The sequence below is a fragment of the Erythrolamprus reginae genome, chromosome 1, assembly GCF_031021105.1.
Source record: "Erythrolamprus reginae isolate rEryReg1 chromosome 1, rEryReg1.hap1, whole genome shotgun sequence".
In the NCBI taxonomy this organism is placed as follows: Eukaryota; Metazoa; Chordata; class Lepidosauria; order Squamata; family Dipsadidae; genus Erythrolamprus; species Erythrolamprus reginae.
In genome coordinates, this window is record NC_091950.1 from 156,614,727 (window position 1) to 156,628,411 (window position 13,685).

General features: G+C 41.4%; 1 protein-coding gene across 1 annotated transcript in view; it reads left to right on the forward strand.

Annotated features, from left to right (window-relative positions):
* The window catches only part of GLI2 (GLI family zinc finger 2), a 338,725-nt gene that overhangs the window by 296,888 nt on the left and 28,152 nt on the right, over nt 1-13,685 (forward strand). Inside the window, exons 6-9 of the mRNA XM_070730027.1 lie at nt 4-205; nt 2,730-2,940; nt 5,643-5,756; nt 13,279-13,410. Coding sequence (XP_070586128.1) covers nt 4-205; nt 2,730-2,940; nt 5,643-5,756; nt 13,279-13,410 — 659 coding nt within the window. The remainder of the gene's footprint in view (nt 1-3; nt 206-2,729; nt 2,941-5,642; nt 5,757-13,278; nt 13,411-13,685) is intronic.

Sequence of the window (13,685 nt, forward strand, 5' to 3'; positions counted from 1 at the left end):
CAGTGTCAAGATTCTCCAGCCCCAGAGTAACACCAAGACTCAGCAGGAAGCGAGCGCTTTCTATATCCCCCTTGTCTGATGCCAGCATTGATCTCCAGACCATGATTCGGACGTCACCCAATTCCCTGGTCGCTTATATCAATAATTCCAGAAGTAGTTCTGCCGCTAGTGGCTCATACGGCCATTTATCAGCAGGGGCAATAAGGTAAGGGAAGATGAAATATCTCAGGCAATGAAACTCTCAACTTTTCCATTTCTACAGCAGGGATTAGGAATTCATTTTCCCCAGAGGCCAAACTGGGATTCTTGTGGAGAACTAAACCAATAGATGCATACTGTTGCACATGGGCATATCCATAAATTGAAAAGAAATTGCATGGCCTAGGGTGGACCGCTTTACCAGGCCTTTGATGGATGCACCATAAGCAGCCCAAAGAGAGACTGTTTACCTGCCTTTTGAAGCATGAGATGGGCTAGCCTGCTAGACTTGTCAAAACACTTGACATTCCCCCATTGGTGCTTCTAGCAGAAAAGCCATATTTAATTTTGAATCAGGACAACCAAGGAGTCAGTAGTGACTCAGAGATTGTAAAATGCCTATGATGTTTGTACAGTTAAAGCAACAGGCCCAGAATAAACAGCTTGATTCTTATTCATTCATTTTTAAAATGGAACTTGTGCAAATGTCTTGTTTGCAAACTGATTCCAAAGGCTTTTATTGGTAAACAGAGCTGAAACTATTCCCTGATTTCAGCAACGTAGAGAGAGGTATGTTCTTTTTCCATTAAGTTGAAAGTGAGCAGGCCTCAAGTGGATTATTTTATGTTCCTCAGAAACTGTGCATCACTGTCAATTGTAAACAATTATTTAAAGCTTGTATCTATTTACCCAAGTTATCAACAACCGAGCAATGTTATTTAAATTATGTTCTCTGATATTTATAAATGTGTTGATCCTTAGATGAACCGCTAATAAAAAATAATGATTAAAATGAAACACACTTCCTGGTGGTATGAGTAAATATTCTTTTTAAGCATCAGCACATTCTTGTGCTTTGTTTGGTAGATCTAGGGGTTTTACATTTTCATTAATCAAATTTCTAATTTACAGTGAGCAGTAATTTCCACACGTACAATTCCTCCCTTGAAAGATTTAAATAGTAGAAGCAGCAGGGCCAGGAAACTATAGTAAACAGTACACAATATCTCAATAGAAATACTGACCTTGAATGATACATGGCTCCCAAAAAATTTCTAGTGCTTGTCAATGATCTTCTGATAATCTTGGACTGACCATGTGTAATTCATTGTCAACCAAGAGATAATATGCAACTGACAAAGGCCAGCTCCAGTGAGCTTAAGTCTCAGGAAAAAAAACCCCATAAATTCAAGGGAAATTGCCTTAAGGCAAGGAAGAAGTAAATCTTTTGCATGCCCCCAACTCTCTGATCTGGGCCCCAATGGAATTTTAGTGTTAATATTTATAATTTTACTTATTATAAGCTGCAAACAATTGGCTGGGGAAGGTTGCTGTACCAACTTACCTGGGAGTAAGTCACACTGAACTCAGCGGAGCCTGTTTTCGGTTAGAGAAGCATAGGTTACCCCATAAGGCCCTCTTTTGACACAGGGACAGGCCAGCTTAATCAAACCGATGTATTGGGTTTGCCGGCCTGGCCCATAAGTGTCACCTGTGCCAGACATTCACAGCTAATGGCGTGGAAGGAGACTTTAGGATGCCTTTCGCCCAGTTGCAGAAGATGCTCCTCTTTGTCCAGCAGCAAGTTCACCATGCCGTTCATGGTTACCTGCCAAGAACAGCAGGAACCCATGCAGCTGCCCTGCCCTCCCTGGCTCGGAGCAGTGTCCAGGGGAATTGATCGAGAGGGACCACACATGTTCCCTGGTGTCACACGTGCCCCTGGCATCTCTCTATGCCTCCCCAGGGGGCCCCACCATAGTTCCCTCTAAACTGAGCAGTGAGCAATCGCTCACTTAAAAATCATCATCAACTCAGAGTTTTCCAAACCTGCCCAGAAGCCGAGAGGGAAAGAGTGAGAGGGAAGGAGAGAGAGAGGAAGAGAGGAAGAGAGAGAAACAGATAGAAAAAAGAGAGGAAGGAAAAGAGAAAGAAAAAGAATGGGAGTAAGGAAGAGAGAAAGAAAATCAAAATCTAGTTTGAAACTAGCTCAACTATTTAAGTGGCATTTTGATATTGATAGAGTTGCCCTATTATGAGCTCACTGTTATAGACACACAGTACAGTATTTTATTTTGAAATTCTCTGAGGCAAAACAGGGTGGGTTTTTTGTTTGTTTGTTTGTTTGTTTGTTTATTTATTATTTCTGTGCCGCCCAGTCTCGAAGGGACTGCCGCTCAGATACTATACTTTTCCGCCCCCCCCAAAAAAAAATTAGAGGGAACACTGGGCCCCACCCCACAATTTGAGAAGCACTGCCTTAAGGGGATTCCTTAAAAAATCCAGAATGCCCCAAAGGAAAATGTAATAATCTAAAGTTATTGTTCATCAATTTGTTAGTTTTGCCTATTTTGTAAGCAAAGATTTTAAGATTCTAAAGTAAGACATGAATGGGACAACCTGCTGTCTAAAGGAGGAAAAAATAGCCCAGCCAGGCTGAATTCAACTCAGCAACTTAGTAAACTTCAGTAATTTTTTGTAATTGTTAAAGGCTCCACCAATCCAGTTTCGTTTTTCTTCCTTCTTTCCAGTCCTGCTTTTACTTTCCCTCATCCGATCAATCCGGTGACATACCAACAAATTCTGAACCAGCAAAGAGGCTTGAGCTCAGCATTTGGACATACCCCTCCTTTTCTACAGCCATCTCCAACTTTTCCTGCCCGGCAGCATGTAGCTGTCATCTCGGTCAACTCTTCTCCTCAGATCAGCAATAGCAGCAACTGCATCGCTGAGTCCAACCAGGTAGGATCCTCATCAGTTTCTGGCAGGGTTTTAGCTGGTTTTGTGGAAAACACTTTCAGAAAGCCATGGTGAATCTCTTAGCATTAATTTTTTTCAATTGCCCTGTCAATTTCACTCATCATAACCTTGGCTTTTTGTGTTAAATCGTTGGCACCCCAAGTCTTCCCAATTAGCCCCGGAAGCGGAGTAACGACGCTGAGACATGTTGTGGATTAAATACGGGTCATTTATTGAATTAACATAAATTTAAATAAATTTGAATACGTCAATTTAAATATTTAAATTCAGAAAGTACTAAGGACCTGCAGAGGCCAAAACTAACGGGGCGGAAATTCCTACCAGAAAATTCCTTGGCAACATTGGGCAAAAACTCCTTGCTGAACCAGGTGAAGGTACCACCTTCACCTGGATCCAAGCCATGCCCCTTCGTCGTGTGGGAGGAGTTCACCCTCCAATCCTCGTGGGAAATTGGATCCGGTGATTCCCATGGACATCCTCTCTCCAATCCCCGATGTTGTTCCAACCTCTAGTTCCTGGAGAGAGGCGGTCCATCACCCTTTGAAGGATGCCCAAAGGAGCATGCACAGTCGCTTCTAATTGCCCATTTCCGCCCCTAACCTGCCAAACCCCAATGACCAGAGGGAGGCCTATACTGATATCTAAGTGCGCCGCACCCCCTAACCAATCCAGTCCGCGCCGTCAGTGTGGAATAGGCGAAAAAACGGCAGCCTCTAAAGGGGAGGCCACAAAAAATTCCTATTCGGCCCCGAGGCGACCTCCTCAGGACACACTGTTGATAGCAGAGGGTGGGCGGGTGTTCGCTTCAGGAGAGCCAAGGCAAGGGGGAGGTCCTGTCTGAATCGCCCTTAAATAGGGCGATCCAGGACCTCCCCTGACCAGCAGGCAGTGCGCCACCTTGGCGCGCTGCCAAAAGCCGAACGTCCGGGTTCCAGAGGAACCCGGAAGTCTGGAGCTTGAAAGAGCTGCCGGCAGCGTCTCCCCAGCCCCGGAGGTAATTTCGGCCAGCGGTTTACGCCGTTGGCCAGGCATTTCTGGTCCCTCTCAAAGATGTTTTAACCTGTCCTACCCTTGACCAACTGTGCCTCAATGCTCGTGCTTCTGCAGCAGTGAATGCTGATGAACTACAATGACTGGCCATAAAATCATCCCTCAGTACTCAGATTACGAAGCAGCGGTTTTGGTACAGCATTAATTTTATATGTGTATTTATTTATTTATTATTTATTATTTATTTGTATTTCTAGGCCGCCCTTCTCCATAGACTCAGGGCGAGTTACAAAACAGGAGTGAATACAAAATAGAGCAGTGTTTCCCAACCTTGGCAACTTGAAGATACTTGGACTTCAACTCCCAGAATTCCCCAGCCAGCAAATGCATTTGCTGGCTGGGGAATTCTGGGAGTTGAAATCCAAATATCTTCAAGTTGCCAAGGTTGGGAAACACTGAAATAGAGCATGTTAGAAAGCCAACTTAAAACTAATCTAACCCCCCCCCCCAATTATTAAAAACAAACATCTACAATCATTCCATTGCAATCATACATTCAGCCGGAGCAAGATGTCAATGCTCAACGGCCCCGATCCTGCAGTCAAAGGTGAGTTTTTAAGACCTTATGAAAGGCTGGAAGAGTGGATGCGATACAAATCTCAGGAGGGAGTTGATTCCAAAGGACCGGGGCTGCCACAGAGAAGGCTCTACCTCTAGGTTCTGCCGGCTGGCATTGCTTATCTGACGGGACCTGGAGAAGGCCAACTCTGTAAGACCTGATCGGCTGCTGAGATACATGAGACAGGAGACTGTCTTTGCCCTTTATCAGACAGCATTCTGATGACTGTGGGCCTTTTAGTTCGCAAGTAAGGGCTGAATGTATCTATTTGGAAATAATACAGCTATTTGCCTCCAGTGTACAGATGAATCAGTTAAACTGAAGTTCCCAGCTTGGTTAAAATCCATATGGTTAGTTCAATTCATATTCCAGCAATTGTGTTGCCATGTGCATGCTCATCAGAGGTGGGATGTGAAAAATAACACTGCAAAACATTTGCTATCCAAAGGGTTCCTTTTTAATGGAGATGAAGATTTAGGATAGCGGGTCTATCCTAAACCATAAATTAGGGGAACATACAACATATGTTGGCCAAAGTTGGCATTTGATTGTGATGTTTTGTGCTGAAACTCCAAAATGGATAGACCTAGATGACATTTGATTTACTCTGAAACACAATTCACAGAATTGTTGCCAACATGAATAATAATTTTCCTTTGGTGATATATTAAAATGCAACATTTATTAACGCCATTAGAGATCTCTGAGGGTCAGACCCATGATCTTAATTGATCCCGTCTGACCCTGGGGCTGCAGGTTGTCCTGCTGTCTTACAAAATAATAATGTCCATCATAGACAAACAATAATACTGTCCATTTCTGTGTGAAATACATTACAAGGGATACTTCACTGAGCATAATAGTATTTGGAAAATGCAGGCAGGTTTTAAGGGGGGCAGGAACCCATCCATATTTTTGTTTCCTGGATTGATTTTCATCTTGATGCAAAGCAGCTGCTTATCAGTCAGCTGAAAATGAGCGATTTCTGTCAATTACAATGCCATAATGCTTCATTTACTTAAGCACATTGATCATGACCACTTAATTCATCTCCATTTTATTTTTGCCTTACTAGAACAAGCAAAGCAGCGAGTCAGCTGTTAGCAGCACAGTCAATCCGGTAATTCATAAACGCAGTAAAGTTAAGACTGAAACAGAGATTCACCCACCAGCTTCTCCACCAACTCAGGTAACTCTTAAACAATTACATTCAGTCCCTGGACTGATTGACTAGGATTTTGTGGGCCACAACTATTTGAGCAAATTATGAATTTGCAGTGAAGAAGAAGGCAGCAAGCTCAAGTGTGGGATGTACATTGTCTTTGAAATGCATGAAGTGATAGAGTCATACTGGAATTTGGAAGTGTTCCTCTAGGTCAGGGGTGTCAAACTCAAGGCCCAGGGGGCTGGATCTGGCCCACAGAGTGTTTGAATCTGGCCTGCAGGGCCATCCTGGAAACAGCAAAGGATCGGCCCGTGGTGCCACCATGACATGAGTGACATTGGGCTGGCCACGCCCACTCTGGCCACACCCCAGCCCCCTCGAAGTCAAACACAACCTCCTCAATAAAATCAAGTTTCTCCTTGGCTGTTTCACCTAAAATTATTTGAAATTGTTTACTGCAAAGATTGATGTCATGCAAATTATATTCTTTTTCAGTGTCAAATAGTCACACTCTGTAGTGCGTATTCAGGGTTGCAGTCTCAAGAATTTCAAGTACAGTTTCATTCTGAGTACAGGATTCAGTGATTTGAATTTAACAAATTTGCCGTTCTCATCCTGAATAGAAAGCACGTTGAAAGTTGCACGGGTTGGAATGATGGTGGGGTGTGGCTTCTAGAGAAACTGTATCAGTGGGAATGTTTCAAGATCAGCGATCTCCTTATGCGCATCTCAACATGATTGCCGATTTCAATGGGTGTTTGGAAAGGAACATGTTGGGAGTCCTTGGGTCACGGCATTTTTTTTTCAACAGACATGTCACTGCATCTAAGCAACCAGGGGAAAGATGTTTGACACTTCTGACTTGCCATGCGAGTGATAATGGTACCAGAGAGCAAAGATAGATGACAGGAAGAACTGGTGTCACAATAGGAAGCTCCCAATAAAAGACTTGTTCCTCTTCAGGAAGCAATTGCTGAGAGCAGCATCCTTTTACCCCAGTGACACAGTATTTGACACCCGGAAAGGGCCCATTGGTTTCTGTGTCCTTATCAGAACTGCTGAGTTCCAGGCTGCTTAATGGCTGGCACACTCTCTGATGGTTCTTTATCACGACTGTAAACTATTGGGAGTGCTCTAGGCACTTCATTTTCATGAAATATGAGGCTTGCTATTGTCAAGCCAACAGAAGAGTTTATGACAAATTTCTCTCGGTTCCAGTTCAGAAGCGGGGGTTTTGGCATGATGCATGGGGACAGCAACATGTGCAATCATCAGGGGGCTGGTGAAATTGATGAAGATAGCATATCTGGGAAAGATAAACATGCTGTAGTCAGCACGATTAGGGCAAAAAGACATCTCTCTAGAGCATTTGGTTTGGGAACTGCTCGGCATACAAAGGCAGCAAAACAACACAGGATCTGAAGCAACAACAATCCTGCTTTGCTCCCAGCATAATCAAATCAGATAGCTGCCTTACGCCAAGAGACGGGCCAAGAGATGGGAAAGGGAGTTTTCCTCTGTCACAGGGGAAAAGAGTTTGTAAAGGAAAGGAAAGGGCATCCAAGTATTTTATTTTATTTTATTTTATTTATTTATTTATTTATTCATTTGTCCAATACATAAATACATAGGAAGAAAATAGACATGTGACAATATAAAAGAGGGTGAAAGTGAACTTAGAGGAGAGGATATATGAAAGGAAGAGAATATATAGGATAGTTGAAAGAAAGGAAAGACAATTGGACAGGGGACGAAAGGCACACCAGTGCACTTATGTACGCCCCTTTAATAAGTAGCAGTCATTCCTTCTGCCTTTGGAAATATCCTGATTTTGGGAATTGGCACCTGTGGCAGTATTTTTAAAAAAACATTTTTATTTATTTTTATAATATAAACACACACACACACACACAACATATGACATTTAACATGTGCTCAGTGATTGTGCCCACCACCAGACAAACAAGCTCAAGACTCAAGCTCAACCCGGATAAGACGGAGTGGCTGTGGGTTTTGCCTCCCAAGGACAATCCCATCTGTCCGTCCATTACCCTGGGGGGGGGAATTATTGACCCCCTCAGAGAGGGTCCGCAACTTGGGCGTCCTCCTCGATCCACAGCTCACATTAGAACAACATCTTTCAGCTGTGGCGAGGGGGGCGTTTGCCCAGGTTCGCCTGGTGCACCAGTTGCGGCCCTATCTGGACCGGGACTCATTGCTCACAGTCACTCATGCCCTCATCACCTCGAGGTTCGACTACTGTAATGCTCACTACATGGGGCTACCTTTGAAAAGTGTTCGGAAACTTCAGATCGTGCAAAATGCAGCTGCAAGAGCAGTCATGGGCCTACCTAGGTATGCCCATGTTTCACCATCACTCCGTAGTCTGCATTGGCTGCCGATCAATTTCCGGTCACAATTCAAAGTGTTGGTTATGACCTTTAAAGCCCTTCATGGCATCGGACCAGAATATCTCCAAGACCGCCTCCTGCCGCACGAATCCCAGCGACCGATTAGGTCCCACAGAGTTGGCCTTCTCCGGGTCCCGTCAACTAAACAATGTCGGTTGGCGGGCCCCAGGGAAGAGCCTTCTCTGTGGCGGCACCGGCCCTCTGGAACCAACTCCCCCCGGAGATTAGAACTGCCCCTACTCTTCCTGCCTTCCGTAAACTCCTTAAAACCCACCTTTGCCGTCAGGCATGGGGGAACTGAAACATCTCCCCCCTGGGCACGTTTAATTTATGCATGGTATGTCTGTGTGTGTGTCTGTTAGCATATGGGGTTTTTTAAATATTTAAATATTTTAAATTTGTCTGATTGCTTATGATTTGTTTCTACATGTTGTTAGCCGCCCCGAGTCTTCGGAGAGGGGCGGCATACAAATCTAAGTAATAAATAAATAAATAAATAAATCATACCCCACCACCAGTCGGGGGTATTTCTTGTATAAATCATTTTAACCCAAGAGCGCAATATTTATTTACATATTATAAAGTGATTCCAACTTGTTTCTTATAGCTTGGTCTCGAATCCTACTCACCATATATCGTCTTATCTTGTCCCATCACCCCATCAGCTGTTGCAAATCAGTTTCATTAGTCGAATTAATCCTTTTGTCCATAATCTCAAATTGAATATGGTCCACCATGTACCTATACCAATTTTGGCACCTGTGGCTAAGCATGGATTTCTTCATACATTGCATGTTTAGAACTCTCCTTGAAAATAACTTTGCAGGTCCATTGTAGTATTTCCATATGACACATCCATATTTGCACACACATCCATATGTTTTACAAAAGTCCCAATTCGTTAAATTTCTTTTGTGTGTACCTTTCTGCCGTTCCGTAATATAGACCTCTAAGTTGATTTCAGATGAATTCAGCTTTTTAGAAGTGTAAAATCAAAGCCTCAGATGATTGTCCCCATTGCAAACAGCAACGCAAAGCTAGAATGTGTACCTTCTGTCAGGTCGAAAGGTCGCACTAGTCTTTCTGTAGCATGCCAGGAGTATTATTTCAAAATATGAGTATTTAAGACTATAAATATGAGTATATGACTATAAATACGAGTCTATGTCGCCAGACATGGAGGAATTGATATATCTTTAGCTGCCTTGACTTTATGTATGGTATGTTTGGGTTGTATGACTGTTTTTAATAGGGGTTTTTCAAAACTGTTTTAACATTAGATTTGTATATGATGTTTTTTATTTGTTGTGAGCCGCTCCGCGGCATACAAATCTAATAAATAATAATAATAATAATAATAATTATTATTATTATTATTATTATTATTATTATTATTAGAGAGACAGAGAGAGAGAGAGGAAGAGGAGGAAGAGGGGGAGGGAGGGAGAGAGAGAAGGAGGGAGAGAGAGGGAGAGTGAGAAGTGGATGGAAATGGGTGTCACTGCTAGGTGGGCACATGTTTCAACTCCCAACTGCACCTTTCAAAAATCTGACAGAAGTTTGTCCAGCATTGTGGTTAATTACACTTTATTTAATTTAAATATATATATATAACTGCCCAATTATGGGAAGCTCTCAATCAAAAGTAAAAATAACATAAATGCTATAATAAAATGACAGAATTTAGCATAGAAATCATGATATTCTTTTACTCTTTAATTCTCCAGCTTGAATTCAAATTCCTTTTTAAAAAAAAGGAAGATTCTCCTCAGAAAGATCAGTTTTATCAAAGATACAATTAAAAAATGACTCTTCCAGACTAGGCTGTTTTCCAATTCTGATGAAAAGGTTAAGCATAATGCAGTCTTTAGTCCTAAATTTTCCAGTGTCCTTACAATGCTGCTTTTATTTTTATTATGCCCATACAGAGCTTCAAATACATTGATATAAAAGCATCCATAATCCTACTTAGCATCTGATTCTTTCCAAATCAATTGGTTTTCAGAACTTGTTGTGGATTGCCCCTAGGTGCAACCTTTTGTTCATTATCAGTAAAACAATCAATAAAAGGCTTATTTTATTATTTTATTCTTTAGGTCCTCACGATGATTTCTCATCATGACTCTGAATTTTTATACAAGTCTTTAAAGGCTGTGGGTAATGAAATTGGATTAATTAGTCAAAACCACCCACTGTTGATTGCTTATTATAAAATGCTGAGGAAAACCTGGACTATGTATATATAAATCATTTTTATAAACCACCCTACATTTTGACACGTTAGGGTAGCATAGAGGCAAACAGTTAGTCAAGGAGTAGCAAATACATGTTGTAATGCATTGGGATGGATGCTGGTCAAAATTGTCTGGTATTAATGGACCAATGACATGCAGGAGGGCATATGTCAAAAGAATCAAGACAGTGGCTGTGATGGAAGCCCTGTCCTTATTTTTTTACATGGGTCATCCCCCTTCTCCCACTAAAGAGTGTTCCAATTTTGTATTATTCAAAAGGGACAATAGTTTTAGAGTGTATTGGGCTGTTGATGAGAATGCAGTGCTGAAAGACTTGCCATTTTTTACAAGTAGCTCTCTGTAGCTTCTGGAGACCTCACCTACAAAAAGGTATTGACAAAATTGAACGGGTCCAAAGACGGGCTACAAGAATTGTGGAAGATCTTAAGCATAAAACATATCAGGAAAGACTTAATGAACTCAATCTGTATAGTCTGGAGGACAGAAGGAAAAGGGGGGACATGATCGAAACATTTAAATATGTTAAAGGGTTAAATAAGGTCCAGGAGGGAAGTGTTTTTAATAGGAAAGTGAACACAAGAACAAGGGGACACAATCTGAAGTTAGTTGGGGAAAAGATCAAAGGCAACATGAGAAAATATTATTTTACTGAAAGAGTAGTAGATCCTTGGAACAAACTTCCAGCAGACGTGGTTGGTAAATCCACAGTAACTGAATTTAAACATGCCTGGGATAAACATATATCCATTGTAAGATAAAATACAGGAAATAGTATAAGGGCAGACGAGATGGACCATGAGGTCTTTTTCTGCTGTCAGTCTTCTATGTTTCTATGTTTCTATTGAACAAGTGTACCAGGAGCATAGTAGCAATAGCACTTAGATACCACTTCACAGTGCTTTTACAGTGCTCTCTAAGCAGTTTACAGAGTCAGCATATTGCCCCCAACAACCTGGGTCCTCATTTTACCTCAGAAGAATGGAAGGCTGAGTCAACCTTCAGATTGGTGAGATTCGAATTGCTGAACTGCTGGCATCTGGAAGTCAGCAGAAATAGCCTGCAGTTCTGCATTCTGACCATATACTCGTATTTATAGTCTTATAAATCAGTCCTCCCCCCCAAAAAAGTGTATGCACCATACGCTTGTGTTATGTTTGAAGTCTTTCTTGAGAATTGCACTGATTTCTTTTGCTCATACCCTAAACTGTTGAAGCGATGAAAGAATGCTTTTTCTGGAGAACACTGGAGCTCCGTTTCGGATATTGGCACATTTTTTTCAAATTCTGCTTTTCATTCTCTTCAATTGGACATCCTATATTCCATCTCTCATATTATCTAACGTGTCATATCTTTGGATTATACATTATGTATGAGATTGTACAAGTATCTTTGACTTATGACCACAATGGAGCTCCAAATTTCTGTTGTTAAGTGAGATATGTGTTAAGTTACTTTTGCCCCACTTCATGACCTTTCTCACCAGAGTTGTTAAGTGAATCACTCCAGTTGATAGTGACCCTGTTGTTAAGTGAATCTGGCTTCCTCATTGACTTTGCGTGCCAGAAGGTCACAAAAGTGGGTCACAGTAACGGTCATAAATATGAACCAGTTGTCCAGCATCTGAATTTTGATCACATGGTCAAGGGGATGCTGCGAAAGTCATAAGTATGAAAAAGTCACTTTTTTCAATGCAGTTGTAACTTCGGAATGGTCACTAAGCAAACTGTTGTAAGTGGTAGCTAACCTGTCAATGATCACTACTCAATGGGATCATTCTCCTCTTGAAAGGTTTGCAAGCTGGAGGTGGATCTGGAGAGTTAGGGCCTACGTGATTTATTTAAGCTGCAGGATCTTTCACCAGATTTGCCCAATATCTCAGCTTACAACCTCTTGCAAATAGGCATCGTCTACTTACACTTATCTTTAGGGCTGTCTCTGGCACTTCAGCTGGTATAAAATTCAAACGCCAGACTTTATCCATTTTCCTATCTACAGATTTCTGGTCCAGAGCACTTTTTCTTATGGCCTACATACCAATGAAGGGGTGGGTGGGTTTGAATTGGTTTTATTTCAGGCATAAAGTGGCCTGATGCCAAGTTTGCACACAAAGCGACATGTCTTTAAAAATAGAATAGAATAGAATAGAATTTATTGACCAAGTGTGATTGGACACAGAAAGAATTTGTCTTGGTGCATATGATCTCAGTGTACATAAAAGAAAAGATAAGTTTGTCAAGAATCATAAGGTACACTACTTAATGATAGTCTGGGTACATATAAGCAATCATATCATATTAGGAACCAGTCGATATAAATTGTAAGGATACAAGCAACAAAGTTACAGTCATACAATCACTTGTGGGAGGAGGTGGGTGATGGGAATAATGAGATTAACAGTAGTGCAGATTTAGGAAATAGTTTAATAGTGTTGAAAAAATCTACCTGTGCTAATTTAAATCATTTCTATCCACTATAATCCTTTACAGTTTCTGACTTTGCAGCACCTAGCTCTTGTTCTGTACTTAATATTTGGTCCTTATATTTTGTTAAAGAAAATGTGCGATAAAAAGCCATATTAATTCTTGAGGACAAAATGAGGTTTAAGATAGTTAGAGAAATAAAATGGTTGTCGAACACCCAGGATGAGGATGTATTGTATTATTCAATACAAAGAAGAATATCTGTTCACATTTTCAACCAACTAGCCAACTTTATGGTGCTTGTCTCTTTATGCAAGTATATCTCAGTGCAGGTCCTCTTATAAGCTGGTCAGAAAAGCTCTCTTCTTTCACACAATAGCACCTGCTAGCTAATCTATGGGTGACTGAGGATTTCTGGCAAAGCCAGTCCATCTTACTTAAAGCATTTTATATCTTACAGGAACTTCTGACAGACTTGAAAGAAGAACTTGATAAGGACGAATGCAAGCAGGAGCCTGAAGTTATTTATGAGACCAACTGCCACTGGGAAGGTTGTACAAAGGAGTATGATACGCAGGAGCAGCTGGTCCACGTAAGTGTTCTTATGAAAGAGACCTAATCCCTTGAATTGAAGAGTTAGCCTCCCATCATATTGTGTGAGTTGCTCAGCCAAAATTCAAACTACAAAGCTTTAAAATTGATCCAACTGGGCATAGGTAAACCTTGCCAAATGAAGTCAAATGTTCAGAAGAATGTAGTTGCAGGAAAGTCTTGGATAGTTTCCCATATTTCTCAGCGACCAGCATGTAAGAATAAGTGTTGCCACACGCATCCTTCTGGGATCAATAGTGATCTGTTGCTGGACTT